The sequence below is a fragment of the Cnephaeus nilssonii genome (assembly GCF_951640355.1).
Source record: "Cnephaeus nilssonii genome assembly, chromosome: 1".
NCBI lineage: Eukaryota > Metazoa > Chordata > Mammalia > Chiroptera > Vespertilionidae > Cnephaeus > Cnephaeus nilssonii.
In genome coordinates this window covers 20,556,756-20,581,742 of record NC_137072.1, presented here as the reverse complement: position 1 = coordinate 20,581,742, position 24,987 = coordinate 20,556,756, and the positions used below count along the sequence as shown (strand labels likewise).

Sequence of the window (24,987 nt, the reverse complement as noted above, 5' to 3'; positions counted from 1 at the left end):
ATCCATAAAAATATTACTAGAAATAATGAGTTTGGCAAAGCTGAAGAATACAAGATCAAGACACAATCACATAGAAATAACCAGAAATAAAAAAACAATACAATAGTATCAAAAATATGAAATACTTCAGGATAAATCTGTCAAAAGATGTGTAAAACCTATACACCGAAAATTGTAAAATGCTGCTGAGAAAAATTAAAGAAGACCTAAATAAATTGAGAGGCATATCTTATATATGGGTCAAAAGAATCAATATTATTATATCAATCTTCCCCTAATTTATGGAAAGAGCCAATACAATCCCAATTAAATTGTAGAAATTGAGCTGAACCTGAAATTTATGTTGAAATACAAAATACCTAATGTAACCAAAACAACCTTGTGAAATAACAGAAAAATTCAGCACTGACACTAGCTGATTCCAAGTGTGGCAATCAGAACATTATGGTACTGATGTAAAGATAGACAAACTGATGAACAGAACAGAGTAGAACATCCAGAAATAGATGCACACATGGATGAAAATTGATTTTTGACCAATATTCAAAGGCAGTTAAGTGGACAAAGAGTAGTCTTTTCAACAAATGGTTCGGGAACAATTGGCTATCCATATGCAAAAACAACAGAACAAGAAAAAAACACACAAAATTTTTGGTATATACAAAATTAACTCGAAATCGATCGTAGACCTAAATACAAAATTAAACAAACAAACAAAAAAAACAAAAACAAAACCAACCCTATGAAACTTAGAATATAGGAAAAAAAGTTGAGTTAGATAAGAATTTCTTAAATATACCAAAAAAAAAAAAAAAAAAGCATGATCCATAAAAGAGAAAAAAAAATACACTAGACTACATCAAAATTAAAAACTTCTGCTCTTCCTAAGACACTATTAGGAGATAGAAAAACTAAGCCAAAGTCTGGGGGGGAAACTTTGTAAAGCATATATTTGATGAAGGATTTATATCCAGAATATATAAAGAACTCAATAATAAGAAACAGCCCAATAATAAATGGACAAAAGTTTTGAACAGATGCTTCACCAAAGAAAAGATATCCACTGTAGATAAGCATATGAAAAAGATGTCCACATCATTAGAGAATGCAAAACAAAACCACAATGAGATACCACTACACACTATTAGTAAGGCTACAAATACAGAGGCAGAGAAGCATCAAACAGACTGTCAAAGCCGGGGGGAAGGTCAATGGGGAAAAAAAGGAGACAGATGTACTACTATTTGTAATAGTTTAAACAATAAAAAAAAAAAAGTCAGGATATTCGACTGTTGACAAGGATGCAGAGGAACTGGAACTCTCACACCTGCTGGTGGAAATGTAAAAGGAAACGACCATTTTGGAAAACATTTTTGTAATTTCTTAAAAAGTTACACTCACCTATGACCTAGCCATTCCATTTCCAGGTATTACCTGAGAAAAGCACGTATCTGTACATAGATGTGTACAGGAATGTTCCTAGCAGCTTTATTTCCAATGAGGAAAAATGGGAAACAAGGTACATGTCTACCAACACGTAACCAAATAAATTCTAGTACATTGTGGTATTGGTATATTCATAGGATAGTCATAAGTGGAGTATTAGCACTAACAAGGGATGAATAACTTACACTCAAAAAACATAAATGTGTTGAAATATTTATGCTGAGTGAAAGAAGTGAGACAAAAATCAAGTACATTTCCTATGATTTCACTTATATTCAACTCAAGAAAATGCAAACCAATCTATAGTTCCCTTTATCTAGAATTCTAGAAAATGCAAACAGACCAGCGTTTGGGTTCGGGGAGAGCGGAGTGGGCCTGGGTGGCACGGGGCTGGAGCTGGGGCAGGGCCAGGGGAGGAACAGCCGGGGGCAGGGCCCGAAGGAGAGGCCGGGGGAAGGGGAGGGGGCAGTCGGGAGGGCAAGGGGGTGGGGGGGCAGGGAGAGCCACGGGAGGGTGGGTAGGGGCCGGAGCGGGAGGAGGGTGAGAGGCGGGGCGCGGAGGGTAGGAGGGCGGGAGCGCGGGGCGCGGGGCGCAGGGCGAGGCGGCGCGCGGGGCGGGGCCTGCGCACGGCGGCGTCATGGCGCTCCTCCTCCGCAGGCTCCGGCTGCGCTTCCGAGAGGCGCCAGCTCGGGCTGTGGGAGGCCGACCTGTTAGTCTTGTGCTCGGCGCCAGGGCGGGACACGGGGACGCAGGTAGGACGCGGGCCCCGCCGCCGCCCCCCGTCTTTCGGGCTTTCCGTTTCCCTCGCCGCGGCCTGGGTGCCTGCGCGCTGGCTCCGGACCCGGCGAGGACAGGGCTGTAAGCGTGGAGGGGCAGCAGGGAGGTCCTGGGAACTGCAGGAAAGCTATGGATCCTCGCCCAGGACGGGCACACATTTTCCTTTCTTTTGCGTAAAATCGCGGGCCCAGGAGCCCCTGACGCTCGTCGTGGGGCCGCGGTGGAGCCCACGGCGCGACGCCGCGCCCCCCTGTGCGCGCCTGGGTGCCGACCCGCCCGCCGCCAGTGCGGGCGCTTTAGACCCGGGTTCCTGTGAATTGGCTCCCTGCCTGCTGTTTCTGGGTGTGTTCCAGGACCCAGGGACACAGCGGCTAATAACCCGTCCCCCCGAAACTGAGAGTCGTGCTTTGTCAGGGGCTGAGGCAGACCCGAGGAATGTGTGTGTGTGTTTTGCAAAATGCCTCTGGCGCCTCGGTCGCGTCGGGGAGTTTTTGCATTTCCCTCTTTCAGATCTGTTTCCAGGTCCTTTAGTGGCCCCTGAGGGTTGGCCTCCAGGCCATCTCTGAATCCACTTCTGTTCTGTGTCCATTGAAGACATTTAGAGTTACCGAACGCCGCTGAAAATGTTCCCCGTCACTTGGAACTCTTTATTCCTGGGAGTTTTCAAAAATGTAGTGTTATGGAGTAGTAGCTGATCCAACATGACTTCCGGTTATGCCCTTCAGAACCCCATTGGTGCCTATAATTAGCCAATCGGACCGTATTTGTTGCCTGCCTACTGTGTGCCACGCACTGGTTTGCTGAGAACCAGGAGTGATGGAAACGTCATAATTGTAGGCTAGAGCTCTCCTTACTTCCCTTTATGGGCTGGTGGTTTCAGCAGAAACGTGTCCTTTATGAATGTACTTGGTGCTGTCGGAAACAGCCTAATGAATTGCCTTTGGGTCTGAACCTCTTGAGTAACATTAAAATTTGGCCAGACACCAGTAGGTAATTAGAACTGTGTAACTTATCAGACATCCCTCCTAGGCGCTTATTCTAAGGAAGTTATTCTAAAGGACAAAGCTACGTGCGCAAAGATGTTTGAAGAGCACTGCTTTTAAGAACCAGAAACTGGCTATAACCTAAATGTCCACCAGTTAAAGAATGCTTATATAAACCAAGCAAGCTCAACAGACTCTGAAGCACCCATTAAAAATGATTAACAGGAAATAAAGGGCTTTGGTGTGGACAGTATTCCTTACTGGCTACGTCTTTGGGCACATCTTGAACTTGGTGAGTTTAAACCCGTTCTATAAAATATGGATAATGACAATAGTGGGGTTTTTGTACAGAACAAATGGGAAAAATAATTTAAAATGCTTTATCACAATAATTGGCACTTCATAAGCACACAATGAATGTTAGTTATGCTTACGTGAGTAAATGGAAAGACAAAAGTGTAGTCCACATTTAACCTATGTTGTGGACTTGAGGATGGCTGGAGGGAAAGAGAAATGAGAAGACCTTGCAAGTGACCGAGGACTGTTCTCCAGAGGACTTCTGATAAACAAAAGGCAAGGCCCTTGTGATTTTTGTCATCCAGATTGAGAAAGAGCAAATTGAAGAGGAAAGTTAGGAGTATTTGGAGAAAACAACCTGTTGTTTCAGGAAAGCATTCTTCCTAGAGCTACTCTGCGAGGAGACCACCTGAGCCAAAGTTTAAAATGGTCCAGTCACTGTGGTGGGAGAGAAGGTTAAGTCTACAGATGAGACTGGTTTTACCCCAGTCCCTAATTCTTTTAGTTTCAACAAGTAGTTATTGAAATGAGGCTGGCTCATGTGTGACAACTGGCAGTGTAGCATCTGTGGCCAGAAAGGTTAGCAAAACCAGAAGGAGGTAACCAGTGGGTAACCATATGAGCAAGAGTGTGTTTGCTTGAAGATGAGAAAATCAAGGTCCCCCTTACGGAACATATGGCCAACAAGAAATCTAGCCTGTGCAAAGCACACAGCACAAAGAGGGTATTACTCCGCTCAGGCTGCCCTAACAAAATACCATAGGCTGGGTGGCTGAAACAACAGAAATGTATTTCCTAACAGTTCTAGAGGCTGCAAGTCCAAGATCCAAGTGTCCAGCAGGGTTGGTTTCCCCTGAGGCCTGTCTCCTTCCTTTGCAGAGCGCCTTTTTTGTGTGTGTGCTTTCACATCCCTGGTGTCTCTTCCTCTTCATACAGAGACAGCAGTCATATTGGGTTAGGGTCCATCCAGTTGGCCTCATTTTAACATAATCATCTCTTTAACAGTCCTATCTCCAAATACGACTGCATTCTGAGATACTGAGGATTGGGACATATGAAGTGTGTTTGGGGGTTGGGGGGATGCACCATTCAGTTCATAACACCCAGCTTAAACCTCTGCAAGTGAGGCAGACCACATATATCCTGATCTGAGAGCACTCAACTGACCATTTGCCATTTGGCTATCAAGGCAGAGTCTATTCCCCTTGAAACTCTCATCCACTCTGGCAGATTGGCAACAAAGTGTTGTGTAATTGGTGCTTGAATTTGTGCTTCATCAACTAGTCTGAACATTGATACCCATCAATGAAACCTTTTCCACACAATGATAGCATAAAAGGTACATATAGATAAGGATTAGAAGAGCCATGAAAAATGTAGTTTCTTATTGTATTAGATGAAGGAGTAATTATTTTGTTTCAGACTTTAAAAAGTACATTTTAAACTAAAAACAATCAGGGCAGAGGAAGAAGGTGAGTGTCTGACAACAGGTAGGCACTCTAACAGTTGAAGTAAAATACAGAGCTGGGGGAGAGGGAGCTGGGAGTTCAGACAGGATTCATGCCTTAGGTTCAAAGTTGAAGCATGGGAATCCCGCTGATTCTGGCCCTTCATGAGTTCCCACTTCCCAGTGTTAACTGTTACATTGAACTGCATGCTGAAAGTCACTAAGGGCAATACTTCCAGGAGACTATAGGTTTTTTCCTCCGATCCCATTCCACTCCCTCCCCAAAAGGACCTAGGAAGATAATGGCAGCTTTACAGACTATAAATCCCAACCTTAATACCAAAAGTTGATCCTCTACTTAGCTATCGGTAGAAATAATGCAAGATCTTTGCCAGAGCCAAGAATACACGTGGAGGGGCCTGGCCGCACAGGTGTTTGAAGGGAAAGGAGAGCTTTCATCAAGGCGCTCTGTTCCTTTCCTTGGTAGATGTCAGTGATAGCCAGGGTTCAGATTTCATAAATTCCCCTCCAGACCAGAGTTAATGCTCTAGAAGGAGAAACCGAGACAGTCCATTCTCACTAGCAAAGCCTGTTTTAACGCTACAATTTTTCAACTTTTGGGGTGGCCTTTGTGTGACACGTCCCAGCTTAGATCACTCTGACACATTGGCACTGGTCATCTCTTAGCATCTTGCCCTTGGTTGGAGGCTTGTAAAATGTAGTTATACCCATCCATCTACCAGTCTTTTAAGTAGTCTAAAATGGAATGCCTTTTACTTCCCTTATGCTTAAGCAAATAATTCACATCCATTAAAACTAGTTCTCATCCTATTTGCTCTTAAAGTAGTAACAAAACAACTCTACCTGATAACCCAGCCTAAAATGATTTTAAAACGTTTCAACCATTCTGTTGGTAGTTAAGCTTGCAGTGCTTTATAAAACTCCTGTATTATCATCTTGAATAGTTTTCTAAAGCTTATATAGTCAGTTACATTTTTCTCAATTTAATTGTTTTCCATATTTGGTGTACTCAAGGTAGAAAATAACTCCACAATGATCCCCTTTCTTTGCTAAATCATCAATTTATCCTCTCCACTGAATTAGTCCCATCAACATACTAGAATACTGTGACTTTCTCATGTTAAAAAATGCTCTTGACCTGACTTTCCTTCCCAGCTTCCTCCAGACACCATCTCCCTTTCCCTCTTTCTTTTCTTTTATTAAATCCATTCCAATCAGATTCGCCTACACTCCTCCTTTTCACATCACCAGTGATCTCCACATTGCTAAACTCAGCGGTCAATTATCATTCATCTCTTTCTTGATCTTTCAACACAGTAGATTATGCCATTTTTCTTAAAATACTTAGTGGCCAGGACACCTCATTCTTTCAGTTCCGTTCCATCTCTGTCCATTCCTCCCCGCATCCTCAGCCTGCATGTTTGGAGTGCCTCAGAGTTAAGCCCTTGGGCCTCTCTGTTCTGTCTATACTTTTTGACTTGGGGCTTTAAATACATCTTAATGCTGAGGAGTCCCAAGTGTACATCTCTACCTTGAGCCTCTCCCTGAACTCCAAATCCATATATATCCAACTGCCTACCTGACTTCTCCATTTGAATATCTCATTGACATTGTTAAACTTACACCTAACACCAAGCTTCCACACCTGCTTCTTCTGTAGTCTTCCCCTTTGTCCAGTGCACGACCAAAGCCTTGGAGTAGGGACCCGTGACCCTTTTCTTTCTCTCATACTCCCTGTGTGACCCATCAGCACGCCCTCCTGCTCTGCCACCAGAATGCTTCTAGTGTCTGACCACTCTAGTGTCTGCTCCCACCCTGATCCCAGTCTCTCCCAGCTCTCAGCCAGATTATTCATTACCTTCATACTGATTTCCCACCTTCAGCCTTTGCCCTGCTTCATTTTTTTTTTTTAAACGTATGTCAGCTACTAATCCTTTTTAAATGTTAGGTCATGATATGCCTCCGCTAACCTTCCAGTGACTTCCAAACTTACTCAGAATAAAAGTCAGTGTCTTTACAATAGCCTTCAAGGCCCTAACTGATCTGGCTTCATTGCCTTTCTGTTCTCACTTCCACTAACCTTCCCTTGCTCGCTCCACTCCAGTGCCTCTGGTCTCCTTGCTGTTCATCACGCATGCCAGGCCCACCCCACCTGTTTTTCCTCTTGCCTACAGTGCTCTTCTTGTACATATTCCCATGGCATGTTTGTTCGTTTCCTTTAAGTCTTAGGTGGTACGTCATCTTCTTAATAAGGCCTTCTCTGACTACTCTATTGGAAATTGTGTGTGTGTGTGTGTGTACATGTGCACATATATATACACACATAAATACACGTATACACACATCCTCACTCTCTGCTTGCCTTTGTGATTTTTGAAAAATCACCTAAAGGTCTATATCCTTTACTTATTTAGTTAATTTTACCTCTACTCCCTAACGGCAGTGATTCTTATCTGTTTTCTTTACCCCTAAATCCCTAACATTTAGAATAGTATTTGGCAAACAGTAGGTATTCTATAAATATTTGTTGACTGACTGACTGACTGACTGAAGAAATGAGTATTAAATGCCAAAGCACTACAATATATACTAGGGATACATTAAACAAAGACAATTCTTTCAGATGTTCAGCTTCTAGTCTGGCTTCTATCTTACTACTTTATAGACTCGGCAGACTTTATAGACATCCACACAAATTAGCCTCCCATCATTGTGATTAAATAGTCTATAAAGGAAGAACACAGAGGAGGATCTTGCAGCCCAGACTTGGGGAAGGGGTGGTGGTGTTCAGGGAGGGTCTCCTGGAGAATTAACATATAAACTGAGACCAGAGATTGAAGGCCTCCAGTTTCTGGTCCAGAACGTAAGGATCTTGGAAGTTTTCACTCCATCTCACCAACAAGTAAAAAGCTGGGCAAACCATGACAAGTTCTGGGGACTCAGAGGACTGCAGTTCAGAAGAACTGGAGCATAGTGGAAGGGAGGAGTTGAAGGTGGTATCTAGGCTAAGGTGACCAGATTTTAACATTGGTAAAGCGGGACACCCTTGACCGGGGCGGGGGGGGCGGGGAGAGTTCTTTTTTTCTTTTTAATATATTCTATTGATTTTTTACAGAGAGGAAGAGAGAGGGATAGAGAGTTAGAAATATCGATGAGAGAGAAACATCGATCAGCTGCCTCTTGCACACCCCCTACTGGGGATGTGCCCGCAACCAAGGTACATGCCCTTGACTGGAATCGAACCTGGGACCCTTGAGTCCGCAGGCCGACGCTCTATCCACTGAGCCAAACCGGTTTCGGCCCCGGGGGGGAGGGGGGGGTTGATTAAAAATTTGGTCTATATTGTAATCGCTTTTGGTTTTTTTAATAAAATGAAATTCACTTCTTAGATCATCATTGAATTTGCATCCTCTTTTCTTACTCATTATGTTAAAAATCTAAAAAAAATAATTTAAAATTATATTATAAATTATATACATATTGCTTAAAAACACAGTAAGTAGGTACATAATTACATGAACATATTTTATTGTTAGTTTATAAATTAAATTAATTTGATTGTTATAAAGTAACTATATTTTAAAAATTATTTTAATCCTATATTTCTTTCTAAATAATAACAATACTAACTTGTATTATTTTTCCTCTGAATTTGCCATAAAGTAAGTCGTAAGTGTCACTTTCAAGGCCGGCGCTAGACTTTTTGCCGCCACTATAAAATATAAATAATACAAATACTGTCTGCTAAATTCAAGAAAATTTATGTATTTATGAAATAAATAAATAAATTACTTACCTAAATTATCTGAATAGCTGATTTGTAATGACATCACTTGTTTAACTAGCTTACTAGCACGCAGTACGATGTGTATCGTCTGAGAGACAGTTACAAAATGTTTTCGTCGTTGCCAATCCCAAAAAATGCCATTGTTCATTAAGTCCAAACAATGGTGGCCGAATTCTAACAACTGATCAACAATGCGAACTTTGATAAGCAGTTCTCGATAATCAGTTCTCAACAATTATTTGTTATTATTAATGTTTAACATTATAAAATTAACAAAAATAATATAAAACTCATATCCTGGCTAAATAGCCACATGGCCGCTGAAAACCGTATATTCCCTTCCCGTTCTCCTGCCGTTCCCTAGCTTGTCGTGCATTCTTTCCAAAAATCGGGACTTTTTTTTAAAACGCCGCAGGATGCGGGACAAATTGTTAAAAATCGGGACTGTCCCGCCAAAAGCGGGACGTCTGGTCACCTTAATCTAGGCCCAAATCACACAGGGCCTTGAAGTCACATTAAGGAGTTTGGAATTTAACTTGAGTGTATTATGTTGCATTGAACAGTTTGGGGCAGTGAGAAAAAGGAAGTGGTTAGGATGGGCAAGGGCATACCAGTGAGACTTTTGTAATAATCTGAGCTGGAGATAATGGTGGCCTAATGCAAGGTGGCAGCAGAAAAGTGAGAATGAACAGATCTAGAGTTATTTAGGAAGTAGGCCCAACAGGGCTTGGTGCAAGGAAAAGGGAAGAATCATGGAGCATGGCCTGGCTTTCTGGTTTAAATGATGGGCTAGAGCATGTGAGAAGGGGAGCAGATTTGGGTTGGGGTCGGGGAGGTACATAAAGGCCTTTTGTGCATGTTGTTTGAGATGGGACATCCTAGTACAGATATCCAAGTGTCGATTATACAGGGTGGGCAAAAGTAGGCTTACAGTTGTTCGAATGGAAAAAAGACATGCAGATTATGATTATTATAATAGCTTTATTAACAAAAAATGTCACCCACAACTGTAAATCTACTTTTGCCCACCCCTGTATATGGATCTGGAGCTCAGCAGAGAGATTGAGGATGGGGACAAAAATATATTTGGGGGTCTTGAAGCTACCAGATGGATAAAACCACCCAGGAGGCAGGTGTGGAGTGATGATAGAAGAAAGCCTAGGACAGATAGATTCCTCTGAAGCACACCAAGATACCAGGGATGGCTAGAGGAAGGGGAGTTGAGTAAAGATACTGAAAGGGAGTAATTGGATACTCAAGAGAATTTGGTGTCATGGAAGCCAAAGGAATAGAATATACCCCAAAAGAGAGATGATCGAGTGTCAGTATTATTGAGAAGTAAAGGAGATAGGGATGAAGTGTTCCTAGGGACACTTTTACTTAGAAGTCCTCCGTGAGCTGTCTGAGAACAGATTCAGTGCAGGCGGGGGGGCGGGGGGGGGAAGAGGGGATTGCGGGGTGGGGGGTGGGGGGTGATGTGTCCCCAGTGCATCACACGCAAGACACATTATGTGGGCTTGCCCTACTGTTGCTGATGCTAACTTTGCTTACTTGGTTAAGGTGGTGACTTCTTCATTTTTCCATTGTCAAGGAATATTTTCTTCCTTGTAATTAATATTTGGCATCATATTTTGAAAATGTTTGACTATTCCATTCTTCAACAGTCTTTTACCTAGGGAGTTTGGAATCCCCTGATGATTCTTACTTGAATCGGTTATTATTTTAGTGATTGCAAAAATGGTGACTTAAACATTTTTATCATTCCTTCTCCATTTATTACTTGGCGTCCTGCCTGATAACTCTGAAAGCCACTGACCAGTAATTATTGTCACATAAATACATTTTGCTTTGCTTCTCAAGAGATGGGTTCCTGAAAAATTATGTGTAATTGAGCTATATTTCCATAGGGATAGAAGTAGTAAGATAGAAGCCAGAGAGAGTAGAAGGAAGAAAACAAAATGTGAACAAAAACCATGAAGCATTAGAATAGATTATGGTGGGTCTCAGTTTCCCTTTCAGGAGTATATGCTATAGGAGTCTTTTTTTTCCTCACAAAAAGATTTTTTAATAAAGACCTCCCTTGCCAAACAAAGTCAGAGATAGCTTTATAAACCCGCAAGGGAAAGGAGTTTAATAATCCACCAGCTCAACGTTCTTTTCTCTCCAATCACTCAACTACTCCCAGATGTACCCTGACAGAAACTTCTCCTTTGAACATAAGTAATGGAAGAAGGATCAATTTCTACCCTTAGGTACCTGAGGGGAATTTATTTGGCATTATTTCATATTTCAGCTGCCTCTTTAGCTTCTATGCTCTAGGGAGACTAGAAAACCGGCTCTCTACTTATTACTCATTTCTTATTAAACTAATGACTCAATTAAAGCATTTTGTACCGGAGCTTTCTGGTTCCTGTGAAGAATGAAGGAGTGGGAGAGGGGAAGGGATGGACTTACTCTGCTGGGTGATAGTGCCCTTTAGGAGACAGGCTGAGGAAGAAAAGGTCATTATGCCTTTTTGTTTTAATGAAAAATAAACCTTATTTAACAATACAGGGTCTCTTACAAAGCATGGGCCATCTCTCACCAAGAGTGAGTGGCGAAAGAAGCTGACTCCCGAGCAGTTCTATGTCACCAGAGAAAAAGGAACGGAACCGGTAAGCTAGACTGACTGACAGTTTTCTGCTTGCAGGCCTGGAGGTCAGGACTGGGATAGATCCCATCACAAAACCTAACTCATCATCGTCTACTCGACAGATCCGGGCCCCTGCTTCGTTCTCAGGCCATTGCTGCCCATCCAGCTGTAGAGACCAGACACCTTCCCTGGGCCATGCCACTCCCCACCCTCCATCTCTTCTGCCTCCCAAATTACCTCCCCCTCGCTCTCCTGCTGTCCACTGCTCTTGCTGCCATGCTGGCCCAGGTTCCCACCCTCTCTCGCTGGTCAGACTGTAGTAACCTAACCTCCAACTGTTCTCCTCACAGCCATTCTTGCTCCTGTTCCCCACACGGCCGCCAAAGATCTTTTCAAAATGCAAATCTGATCACATCGCTCCCCTGCTCAAAATCCTGCCGTGGCTCCCACTGCTTTGAAGGCAAAGGGGAAAGTGTTTAAATAGATAACAAGGACCTAAGGGATCTGACCCCTACCTCCCATCCCCATCCTCAAATCCCCCCTTTTTACCTCTCGATCTCTGCATTTTAACCACACTGTCCTTTCACCTCTGACAGGCCCTGGGCTCACTTCTCCCCTAGGGCTCTTGTACCTGTGTTCTCCTTTCTCATCACCCCGCCCCCCAATTCATTCAGACCTATATTTCAGCTCTCAGCCCGTATTTCATTTCCTTAGCGAAGCCTTTTCTCAGCCCCAAGCTGGGTTTGCTTTAACAGCCCTTTTCCTTCATAGCATTAGCCATGGTTGATGTATTCCTAGCACATAACATGGTGTCTGGCAATAAAAAATAAATTTTCTGAATGTTAAGTGACTGAAGACTAAGAGGTGGAAACATTATTTATACTATATTCAACAATCTCACCTTTATTCATTTCCTGAGAGAACAGGCCTCAGTGGCTCCTCATTATAATGTCATTTTTACAGCCCTGCATTTCTTAACAATTGGTCTGTCTTAGACCCACATATGGGCACTGGAATATAAGTATTGAACTTGATATTAGATGCTTTCATTTGTGAAGCAGACCCCATAGAGGACCACAGCACCGTGGTTTGCAAAGTGGTGGAGTATTTATATCTTTACCTTAGCGCTCCCGGCAAAGTTCAAGTAGCTGTCCAATTGCATGTGGCCTTATAATCATGGTCTCACCCTCAGCTTCTCCTATGCTGCAGTCATAAGACAGGCCAGCAGATCCCAATAGATTTTCATGAAAGACTGGTATTTTTGAAAACTTCCTGTGGGCGGCATTTTAATAAAGCCTTTACTGGGAAAGAGACTATATTCACCATTATTGCAGATGGCACAAGGGAGCCATACGTGATGCTCTGTATAGTAGTGTATATTCCCAGAATATTCTAAGCCAGCCCTGCTCTCAGGCAGAGTTTGGAATGTTTACAGAGCCTGGAGATGAATTGCCAGATGTTTAGGAGAATAAATCTGTGAAATTCTCAGACAGATGGTACATTATATTCTGTGCATTTGGCCATTTTACAAAATGAGCCTCATCCATTATTTTTAACTAATGTTATAAATCCTTTTCACTTGATCCATTGTCACATTTAACTTTTTAGAATATAAGCCTTTGTTGGCTTCATGGGCCTAAGGAAAGAGAAGTAAAACATCTAAGCTTTCTATTTGGTGACTCAAAATTAACATTGAGTTCCACGTGTTTTTATTGGGCAGCAGTAATGTGCCAGCACTCTGCTAGGTATGGTGAAGGAGTTTACAGTGTGGTTGAGCAATAACTAAAAGTCAGATAATAGAAGGTAGGCTTTATGCAGGCCTCTGTCTGGCCTCCAGATCTGCTCTCCACTTGGCTTTACCTGCTCTGAGCACTGAGAAGAGTAACCATCTCCCTTGCCCCTCTGGCTACTGATTGAGTTCCACCAATGGGAGATGCCGGGAGGTGAGCTGGCAGGATAGAGAAGTCGGGAACCACAGTCCTTCCTGGAACTGTGTTCCTCTAGTATGAACAATTGAGATGGAAGCTGAGTTTAGCCCTAAATAAGAGCTAGGGCTGTATGAAATTGGGGACGGGAGAGGGAGACATCAGGAAATCAGGCAAGGAGGCAGCTCAGAGATGTCGTTTCATCTAATATGTCAGCTAGGGCTTCCTTTTCATTTCAGTTTTTAAAAAAGTATACCTGCCGCTTCCTGTGTCCAGATGGCAGCTGCTCAGGCAGTCCTCACCTACAGCTGCGGTGTCACAGCTTCTGCTGACTGCCCCTGCCTTTGTCCCCCAGGCTTGTGGTCATTGGCCCCGGGGTGCTTACCCTCCCTTGTTGATGTCCATTCGCTTTGTGGAAATAGTTTGTGAGTAGTTCTGTATTAAATTACCCACAAATCATCCCTTTTCAGGGTGTTATCTGTTTCCAACAGGTATGTTGTATTGACAAGATCAAAGAAGGGAGAACTCCCATTGGTCCAGATAGTCTGTCTGAGTCAGTTTGAGCGGCTGCAGCAGAATACTATAGACTGGAGGGCGTAGTCCACAAACATTTATTTCTCACTGTTCTGGAGGCTAGAAAGTCCAAGATCAAGGAGCCGGCAAGTCAATGACTGGAGAAAGCTTGCCTCCTGGTTTACAGATGGCCGCCTTCTTGCTGTGTCCTCACATGATGGAGAAAGAGAGCGGTTTCTCTCTCGTGTCTCTTCTTGCAAGGGCACCGTCTTATTCAGGAGCGCTCCACCCTCATGACCAAGTCACCTTCCAAAGGTCCCACCTCCAAATACCATCACATTGGGGATTAGGCTTCTACAAACATTCCGTCCATAGCACAGACCTTGAAAACCCCAAGGGTATCTTGAGAGTCATGCCATCTCTGACCCTGTCCCCTTCCCCATACAGTCATTCAGTTCTCTCTTCGAAATAATTCTTGAATTTATCCTCTTTTTATTGCCACTGCTCCTGCCACAGCTAAATGTAGGCCTGTATTAGTGGCTATACGATTATTCTTTGCCTCCGGTGTATTCTTCCCCTGCTCCAACCCCTTCTTCATGTGGATACCCAGTGTGCACACCCAGTTTAAGTTTCCACTGGGCACATATTAGGTTTCCAGGTATGAACACTAGTATGAACAATTGAGATGGAAACTGAGTTTAGCCCTAAATAAGAGCTATGGTTCGTATGAAATTGGGGAAGGAAGAGGGAGACATCAGGAAATCAGGCAAGGAGGCAGCTCAGAGATGTCATTTCATCAAATAGGTCAGCTGGGGCTTCCTTTTTATTTCATATTTTTAAAAAACTATAATACCAGTTCTCTGTTACTTTCTCTGTCCAGCTGGCCCCTGTAATGATGCAATGACAAAATTATATTTTTTAAAATATATTTTTATTGATTTGAGATAGGAAGGGAGAGGGAGGTAGAGATAGAAACATCAATGATGAGAATCATTGATTAGCTGCCTCCTGCACGCCCCCTACTGGGGATAGAGACCGCAACCAAGCATGTGCCCTTGACTGGATTCAAACTGGGACCCTTCAGTCTGCAGGCTTGCGCTCTATCCACTGAGCCAAACCAGCTAGGGCCAGAATCATATTTTTAATGTTATCAGGTTGTCTGGATCCTGAGTAGGTTTCTCTAGATCAGCTTTAGGATTGGGAGCCCTTGGGCTTGTGTTTATCATCAGGCCGGGGGGAGGTATGTGAAACTTCTCCTCATGATAGATGCTCATTCATACCAATGTTGGGAGCAAGCGTTCAGGGGGATGGGCCGTAGAACAACCAGGTCACTACGGTTCAGATTTCTTCAGCTACGACGTTTAGGGACTTTAAAGAGGGAAAACATCCAAGTGTGGCCAGATGGTAGGCTCAGTAGGTTAATTTGAAATTGTCTATTATTTAGCTCCCTGGAAATGTGCTGTTAATACCACTTCAGGGAATTTGAATGTTTAACCTGTGAACTTGTTGAGTTGAGAAATCGAGAGTGGCCAGAAGAGTCCAACGTATTTCCTGAGTCAGCTCTGTGGCTCAGTGAGCCATTCTGTACTTCCCTTCTCTTCCATCCCATAAAATGAGACAGTGGTTCATACTTGGCTAGTGAAAGGGTTATTTTTTCTTGAATTTTCTTTGACAAAAAGAATTGGACAAAAATCATCTTTTTTTTTTAAACCAATGAGATTCATTTTGTAAAATAACTTTTAATATTGACTCAGCTCACTCATTGCTTGAAGTCTCTGTGTTCCTCTTAAGAGACCTTTGAAAACCTACAAACTCTGAAGCCACAGTGAGCATAGTAATTCCATCTAAGTCGTCACTTAGGCACTGGAAGAATTTAGCTCATTATTTAACATTTATTAAGTATGCAGTGTCCTGAACACTACGTGAAGCATATTAAAGGCACAATCCTGATCTCACTGAGCAATACTTTTTATGTATTTATATTCCCTCTTTAATTGGAGATTTCAAAGTGTTTTCAACAAAAAGCTAGATTCCTGTTGTATTGACTCTTTTCAAATGGAGACTGAAATCTTACACAATCCAGAGGACTGTTCTCTCCCCTTTTCATGGACTTTGATGTTCCCGGATGAAAGGTGCTATGTAAATACAGGGCATTATGAATGTCATAATTTGAATATTTGGCACAATTAAAGTCTGGGTTGTAAATAAGCCTACAGGCTGCTTCATTGGGGGTGTGGTAATCTTCTCTCTGGTGATATTTGCACTTTGTCAAATTAGTACATTAAAGTCCTTTATTTGGGGACTTCATCTTGGATTTAAATCTATTGTATTATCTCCTGTTGGTGTTATGAGAAACCTGAACATGACGTATCGGATTGACTTTCAGCCTTTCAGTGGGATCTACCTGAATAACAAGGCATCGGGAATGTATCACTGTGTGTGCTGTGACAGTCCACTCTTCAGGTGAGATCAAAGACCAAGCGATTCTGAAGGGTAACAGACTTCTGAGGTCCTTCAGCTCTGCCTCATTTGAGGCCCTGGATAAAAACGTACTCGTGTTGTTTTTAATTGTCCTTCTCATCTGGCATGGTTGCTATAAGGAGAGCTATTTGTATAAGATCCTTGCTTGTCTTAATTATTTCTAGCATTTAGAGCAGTAAACAAGACTTCTTAGCCTATATTCTTTCTTTCTGTATCCTCGAGAAATAACAAGATAATAAATCTTGGTGGGCACCATAAGAGAAAACTATTAGTAGTTTTTCCTGGGAAAGTATTTAAAGAAATCTAAACCATAATAGTATTTGGTTGGCCATGTGATTAAAACTATATCTCTCCCAGGGAAAATGGGTTTATAATTCAATTTAGAAAATGTAGAATTTTATGAGGACAGATTCCCCACAATGCTTGATAGTAGTGAATACCATCCCTCTTCTATGTAGCTGAAAGTAAATTTAATTGTCCCTTGATTTCAAAGCCTCTTTTAAGTCAATCAGGATCTGAAATCTCTCAACAAAGACTTTTTTGTTTAGACATGCAGGAAACAGTCTAAAAAAAGAAGACTCAATGGAGAAGAAAGGAAAACATCTTTGAAGTCTTGTTTTTCAGAACTTCAAAGATGTTGTTTTCTTTTTGCATCAACCCTAAATTGGTTTAGAATACAATATAAATCAAGCCAGTTCTGTGAGTCTTCCATTAGGCAGTGCTTCATTCTGTCCTTTGGGATTTGAGCAGACTGGGTTTTCCTGCTAATGTGAGCTGAATTTGGAAAGCCAGGCCCGCCTTCAAGAATGAGGAACAATTAAGATTGATTTTCCTTCATGCTCATGGAAGGCAGGCCTTTGCCCAGATTCATTCATTCTGTCCGTAGCCCGTGAGGAGATATCTAAGATGGCAGTCAGCCCAGGATGGCCTGGGACAACTAAGAGACAAAGGTTAATTTTGACACAGTAACATGTGCGTATTCTGAGACATTAATTATGCCATGACCTTTGGTCCCATTAAAGAGGAGGAGCAGGACCTTGAGAGGGCCAACCTGCTTTAAGCCAAAGAACCATGTTGTGAAAGTATCAAGGCTGCTTTGTCACTATATGGCAAAAAGACAGATGTTCTGTGTCTGTCTTTGGACTGTGAAGACAAAAGATTATTATTATTTTTGTTCTTCATCCTCACTTGAGGATATTTTTTCTGTTGATTATTAGTGAGTAGAAGGGAGGGGGAAAGACAGGAGAAAAACAGTGTGATAGAGCTGCATTGACTGGTTGCTTCCCACACACACCTCAAGGGCCAGGGATGGAACCTGTAGCCGAGGTACGTGCCCTTGACTGGAATCCAACCCAAGATCCTTCAGTCCATAGGCTGACACTCTAACCACTGAGCAAAACTGGCCAGGGTGAAGACAAAAGATTAGAAGCCATCCTTGTAAGAACATTCTCCTACATTTTCTTCGATTAACTGAGTTCTTAGTTAAGACATGCAAGAGCATCAGAGCAATGCCTCACACATGCCAAGCACTCAATACTAACAGCAGCATTAGCAGTGATAGAGATAGATCCTTTTTAGGGCTATATACATGAGTGGATCTGATAATGAGGCATTCTTGAGAAGGTATTCTGATTAGTGAGAACCTATAAATGAAGACTATATTCTTGAACATGCTTCCCATTTAAGAAGCTAGTCTTGGGAATTATTCTTGTTTTGCCTCTCATTTCCCCCTCTCTCTGTCCCCAGTTACCAGCCTTAATAATAGGGAGTAGGGGTAGAGAAAAATACACATTCCTTCAAATACTTGTACAGAGTCCAAAGAAGGTGAAAAGACGGTCCACCACAGCTACATGGTTAGAGTCAGGTGGATGTGGGACCACTGCCTCTGGGTAGATGGGTTCGTTGCTGCCTGCAGACTTGCCTTCACATGGAACCAGTATGGTGCAGACTCTGGGAGACCTGCTGACTCTCCAAATCAGAGACCTTTAAGTCAGGGTTTCCCAGGGTCAAGAACACTCTCAGGATGTTATCACGCCCCTGTCCCTTTGTGACTTTGCCCCCTCCCTACTCCCTCCATTCACCTTCCTTCTCCTTCCCTCCAGACGCCAGTTCTGGAAGTGTGTACTAAAATTTACTGTGGTCTTATTTCATGGTCATAAATCTTAGGAGAAAACAGAGCCTGATATTAGTTCCCTTCTTTTTTTAAATCCTCACTTGAGGACATTTTTCCATTGCTTTTCAGAGAGAGTAGAAGGGAGAGGGGAGGGAGGGAGAGAAGCATCAGTGTGAGAGACACAGCGGTTGGTTGCCTCCTGCATGCACCACACCCTGCCCGGAGTAGGAAGCAAACCCATACCCAGGTGTATGCCCTTGACTGGGAATTGACCCTTCAGTGCACAGACCAACGCTCTAACCAGCGCTCAGGGCTTAGTTCCCTTTTTATGTAACATCTCATGTCCTACATGTTACCAGTAACTAACATTGTTTAAAACCCCCTTTTTAAAAATTCGAATTCTTTCAAGTTAACAGAAATTTTTCTAAGATACTACTAGGGTTGTCAGTTATCACCAGATGCCTGTGCTATTGGTTTGGAGGCTTTAGAACTTTCAGAAATGAATAATAAATGAAAGAGTGTATGAGAAGCAATGATCCAGAGTGGTTTTAGTTTTCCAAGGGTGGGCCTTATAATCTGCTAATTATTTCATTATGTATATTAGAATTCTAATTGGCCTTAATATTTAGGTTCTCAGTCTTAAATTATGTATGATGGCCCTCTCTTATTACTTGGCAAAATCTCCAGATTCTGTTAATTGCATCAATAAAGGTTTATTGTTTCCCATAAAATATTTTAAGTGACTTTTTATTAGTTTGAGATTCATTCGTTAAAAAAATTTATTGTGTTCATAATTCTCCACGGAAATTCCTTTAATAATCACTAGTTTATATATAATGTTGAGAGTTGAAAGGATATGTTTAAAAGATACTTGAGATGTTTCTCCCTGGGCCAGAGTGGCATGGATGAATATTTTTGAACCCTTACAAAAGGATCATAAAGAACTCAACCTGAATATGCAGACACTTCTAATTGGACCCCCACCTGTTCAAATGTCATGGATAATAATGATGATATTTAAAAAATACTGGCTACTGACTTATGTACCATATGTCTGACACTAGGCTTATACAGAAAATATCTCAGCTAGTCTTCTCAGTACCCCTGTGAGGTAATGATGCCATCACTAATCTACTGATTAGGATGCTAAGGCTTTAAAAAACTAAATAACTTGCCAAGGTCACATAGATGTAACAGGCAGAGTCCGGATTTGCACCCAAGTCTTTCAGAAGACAAAGCCCTTACTCCTCAAAGTCATACCTGTGGTTCTCAAAGCCTGGTCTGAGGGCCCCAGGAATTCCTGGGACCCTTTCATGGGACCTCTGAGGTTCTCTCTTTTCTAACTGCATATTTGCAAGGCCACACCTTCTTCCTACACTTCACTCAGAACAACACTGAAGCAGGCTGAATGCAAAAGCCCATATAAAGGTTCAGTTGCCTTTAGTTAAGCTAGACATTAAAGAGATTTGCAGAATTGTAAAGCAATGCAACTCTTCTCACTAAATGTTTGTTTCATTATGGAAAATATGACCATCATCATAAAAATGTTATTTATATTATGTAATGAATTTTTTTTTTTAAATAATGCATGCATATTTTTAAATTCTCAGTTTTTATAATTTGTTAAATATTGATACATATAACTCATGTAAACAAAAGCTCTCAGCAATCCTCAATAATTTTTTAGTATTAAAGGTTCCTGAGACCAGAATGTTGGAGAATCACGGCATTATATTAGATGTTTCTGCTGGGAATCATGCTCTAAACTGAGCTTCCTTCCCTGTTCATAGTCTAGAGAATTGATTTGCCAGATTTTTCTTTTCACTTTGCTCAGGTTTTTTTTTTTTTTTTCAATATTTATAATTCATTTCTTCTCATTTTTCCTTAGAGCCATCTCACTGCCATTTAAAATGTAGATATCTATTTTCCTGGTGCTATGTAAGGGAGCTTATCTGTTAAAGCACTTACAGAGCAGGCGGGTCTTAGGTGGGCAGATTGTTTGTTGCCTCCTCTTGCCTCCCAGCCTTCAGCACCACTGGTCCCTGTGGGACTCCCCCAGAGGGTCAGCTTCACTGCAGTGACTGACTGGGAGTGACCAGGCTTATTAATTAATTAATAATAATCATAGTGAGCGTTCTTTCATAAGCACGTTCCATATGCTCCACAAAGTAGCTCTTTAAATGCTCAAAACACCTCCATAAGGTAGGTATTAGCCCCCTTTTGCAGATGAGGAAACGAAGGCTGAAAGGTGAAGCAGCTTGCCCAATTCCACACAGCTGGGAAGTGGCAGGGTCAGCTCGTGGATCCTCACAGGTAGCCAGGCCTCTGTGTGTAGATAACCCAGAGTTTCTGTTGCTAAAAGTGGCTGCTTCATCAGACCTCACGCTTCTCTGACAGGCCAAGCTCAATGTGCCCTCCTTCAACCGCTGCTACTTCACTTTGATTTCCCCCTTTTCTACATTTACAACACATGCATTTAATCTGTTTCTTAATATGCAACACAGTCCACAAAGCTCCTTGTTGGACATTGAGAAAGAAACCTTTAACATCAAAGAAACACTGTGATGGGACAATGTTTTTCATAGTGAAGGTGCAGTGGGCAAAATCCCTGTGGAATTGATTGTCATATCACTGGCCATGGGATCTGGCAGAAGAGGGAGGGAATCAGATCTGCTCAGTAGAAAAATGAGTTGGGGCCCTAGCCGGTTTGGCTCAGTGGATAGAGCGTCAGCCTGCGGACTTGAGGGTCCCAGGTTCGATTCCGGTCAAGGGCATGTACCTTGGTTGCGGGCACATACCCAGTAGGGAGTGTGCAGGAGGCAGCTGATCGATGTTTCTAACTCTCTATCCCTCTCCCTTCCTCTCTGTAAAAAATCAATAAAATATATTTTTTTAAAAAGAAAAGAAAAATGAGTTGGGGCCTAAAATGCTCTTTGTGTTTTAATAACGGTAGTATTGGGAATGTCTTCCTTAGTTCTGAGAAAAAGTACTGCTCCGGCACTGGATGGCCTTCGTTTTCTGAGGCCCACGGTACGTCTGGCTCTGATGAAAGCAACGCAGGAATCCTGAGGCGCGTGGACACCTCACTGGGAGCAGCTCGCACAGAGGTTGTCTGCAAGCAGGTGAGTTTCTTTGTGTTGTCCGTCGCGTTTTCCCTGATGCTGTCCCAGTGCCACAAAGAGCTCCCTTGTCCTTGGCATGTCTAGTTGTCACTGAAGCACAGGGGATTTCTACTCATGCAGCTTCCGATCCCTCCCTCCCCTCATTGGCCGAGAAGAGAAAGAGCCTTCCACCCCCTGAGAAGCCTGTCCTGGATCTAGCCTTCCAGAGCTGGGTCAGAGTCCGGATCAGAATCAGAAAGCGTTGGCCCTACACATTCTTTAGGACAAGGACAGGCAGCAAAGGCCCAGTGTGCATGGCATCTCCCCACCTCCTTCCCCACTTGGCAGTGTGTCATGGACAGAGTGACACGGCAGTGACGTCAGCGCACTGTTCCCTCTGTGAGCTTGGTAGGAGAGGGTGCTTCAATCCAGACAACAGACTCATTTTGATACGCTTGTGTGCTCACGTGTTCTGGTGGTGTAAAACACCGGAGGCAAGCAGATAAGTAGAGCCTAGTTTTATCCTTAATAAAAAAAAATAACACACTGGCCACAACCACATTATTGAGTACTTACCCAGGAATTGTGTCAACGCTTTATAGGCATCATATCAATTAATCGTCAACAGCTCTCTTAAACAGGTACAATTATCATTCCCATTTTATGGATGAGTAAACCAAGGCCTAAGTTCAATAACTTGCTCACATTCTCTCTGATAAAACTGAGAGCAACTTACCACTTCTGTGCTCTGCAGACTTTCATTTCTTAATCAGATTCAATGGACTGTCCCCCACACAGATGTTGAGCCCGGGGTGGCCCGTGGGGTTCATCTGACTACTTTTACGTAAAGATCTCTTTCTCGGTGGAGAAATGACAGAGGCTTCTCTCCTTCGCAGTGTGAAGCTCACCTCGGCCATGTGTTTCCTGATGGACCTGGGCCTGCTGGTCAGAGGTTTTGCATCAACAGTGCGGCCCTGAAGTTCAAACCAGGGCAACCCTGACCCTCTCCAAGAGTCCCTTTCCCTTGCCACTCCTTCACTCACAGCCTCACTTTTTAAAATTCCTGTGACTCACTGGTTTTATTTAATATCAAACTGGGCTACATTTGCTGCTGGCACCAAGCAAGTCACAACCTCTCTAATTTATTTATCTGGAATGAACTCATCCCTGACTCCTGCTCTGACTGAGGAATTTCACAGAATGACAGAAGGGCAGCCATTTCCAGCCACTGACTTCTGTAGGCTCTGCCTGGGATGCGAGGGCATGACTCTTTGGGGACATTAGGAGGCTGATGGACTGTAAGCCCAAAAATTCCTACAAAACTACCCTGAACTTTCCATTGCAGTTAAGTCCTTCATGGATGTATATACAGGAGGCATTGAGTGAAAAAGTGGAAGGAAAATAAGGGATTAATCAACAATCCAGCATTGAAAGAAGTACCCAGGAGTAGGATTGTGGAAGAGCTGTGATTTGGGAGGCACCTATGGTGATGGATGGGGTACATGACTCTTTTAAAATTTTGGAATGTCTTGAACATTCTAATTCCAATCTTTTGACCCTCAAATAAGTTCTAATGGGAGCTTGTTAGATTTCAGGAATAGTGAGTAAAAGTGCATACTAAACTTTTAAATGTTCAAATAAAAACCAATATTTGTTCACTTTTTGTCTAAGTCTATGAATTTGCTCTTTTATTAAAAAAAATGACTCAATCAAACGCCAAAAAATAATTAAATCACATGGTCGTAAGCATTTGTTTATACTAACACGAGTGGCAACTAAAGTGTTGTATAAATTGAGAGTCTTGAATAATTTGCTATTGCATGTTTAAATCATTTTCTTTGGGACTTTATGGGAAGAAAGGAAAATTATTCCATTTTTTCTTTATTCACTTGTAATGCATTATTCTTCTTTTAGTGGTTACCTCGGAAATCACAGTATGCATTGTTAACTTGTTATAGTCATGAAAGTTATTACTTTTTTTACTTCTCTAAGAATGCTAACCTTTAAACACTTTAAATTCCATGTATATCCTTCCATATTTTATGTTACTATTGTCATGTGTTTAATTTTACACACATTTTAAGCCCCACAAATTATTATTAATATGTACATGTCAATATCATTTATATTTATCTGCATATTGCAACTCTCTGTTGTTCTTCATTTTTTCCTGATATTTCATGTTTCCCTGTGTGATTATTTCCCTCTGCCTGAAGAACTCCTTTTACATTTTCCTTTAGATCATGATTCCTTGTGGTGAATCTTCTGTTTTTGTTGGTGAGAAAAATGTATTTAGTCTCCTTTTATTTTTTTAAGCTTTATTAAGAAAATAATTATAAAAATTTGTACATATTTAGTGTATAAATTTTTATGAATTTGGTCTCCTTTCATTTTTGAGGAATTATTTTCCCTGGATATAGAATTCTAATTTTGGAGAAATTTTATTTTGGTATTTTAAAGTTTTATTCCATTGTCTTATGGCTTCCATTGTTCCTTCTGAGAAATCAACTTTCAGTATTATTGTTGCTCCTTTGAAGGTAATGCATCCCCCTCCTTCCCCAGCTGTTTTTGTGAATACCTATTCTTCTTTGATTTTTAGCAGTTTACGATGTGCTCTGGTGTGGTTGTCTTTGTGTTTATCATGCTTTGGATTCATTGAGCTTTGAATCTTAGGTTGATATTTTCATTAGTTTTTGAAAATTATGTTATTATCTCTTCATACTTGCTTTTTTCCTACTCACTTTCCTTTCCTTCTGGAACTTGAATTACACAAATTTTAGACTACTTATTGCATTCCACATTTCTCTATAAGGCTCTTTTCTGTATTTTTCCCATTCTTTCACATTTCTGTACTTCACTTTGAATATTTTCTGTCAACGTGCTCTCTAATTTACTAGTCTCATCTTTTTGCTTTTCTATTCTGCTTTTAAACATCTTATGAGTTCTTGCCGAAACCGGTTTGGCTCAGTGGATAGAGCGTCGGCCTGCGGACTCAAGGGTCCCAGGTTCGATTCCGGTCAGGGGCGTGTACCTTGGTTGCGGGCACATCCCCAGTGGGGGGTGTGCAGGAGGCAGCTGATCCGTGTTTCTCTCTCATCGATGTTTCTGGTTCTCTGTCCCTCTCTCTTCCTCTCTGTGAAAAATCAATAAAATATATTTAAAAAAAAAAAAAACATCTTATGAGTTCTTAATTTTAAGTGTTGCACTTTTTTAGTTCTAAAAATAACCATTTGATTCTCTTTTATAAATTCCAATTCTCTGTTGAAATTCTCCATAGGTGTATTTTTCCTTCATATTTTTAATTTCTTGCCTTCGGGAATATCTAGGAGGTTTTTTTTTTTTTATTGAATTTCAGATATTGTGTATTTTTAAAATATTGCACTCCCAGCTGATAATACCTTTCACTAGAGAGATTATACTTTTCTCTGTGCTGAGTAGAGTGGTAACCACTTGCTTAAATTCAA

At 41.8% G+C, this 24,987-nt stretch overlaps 1 protein-coding gene across 1 annotated transcript; it reads left to right on the top strand.

The window, feature by feature from the left end:
• The first annotated feature begins 2,077 nt into the window (after positions 1 to 2,077).
• Positions 2,078 to 23,179, top strand: MSRB2 (methionine sulfoxide reductase B2). The gene is made up of 5 exons (XM_079787429.1): positions 2,078 to 2,198; positions 11,312 to 11,412; positions 16,215 to 16,291; positions 21,397 to 21,544; positions 22,420 to 23,179. The coding sequence occupies exons 1-5, from the start codon at positions 2,084 to 2,086 to the stop codon at positions 22,522 to 22,524; spliced, it is 546 nt and encodes a 181-aa protein (XP_079643555.1). The 5' UTR covers positions 2,078 to 2,083; the 3' UTR covers positions 22,525 to 23,179.
• Positions 23,180 to 24,987: the final 1,808 nt, after the last annotated feature.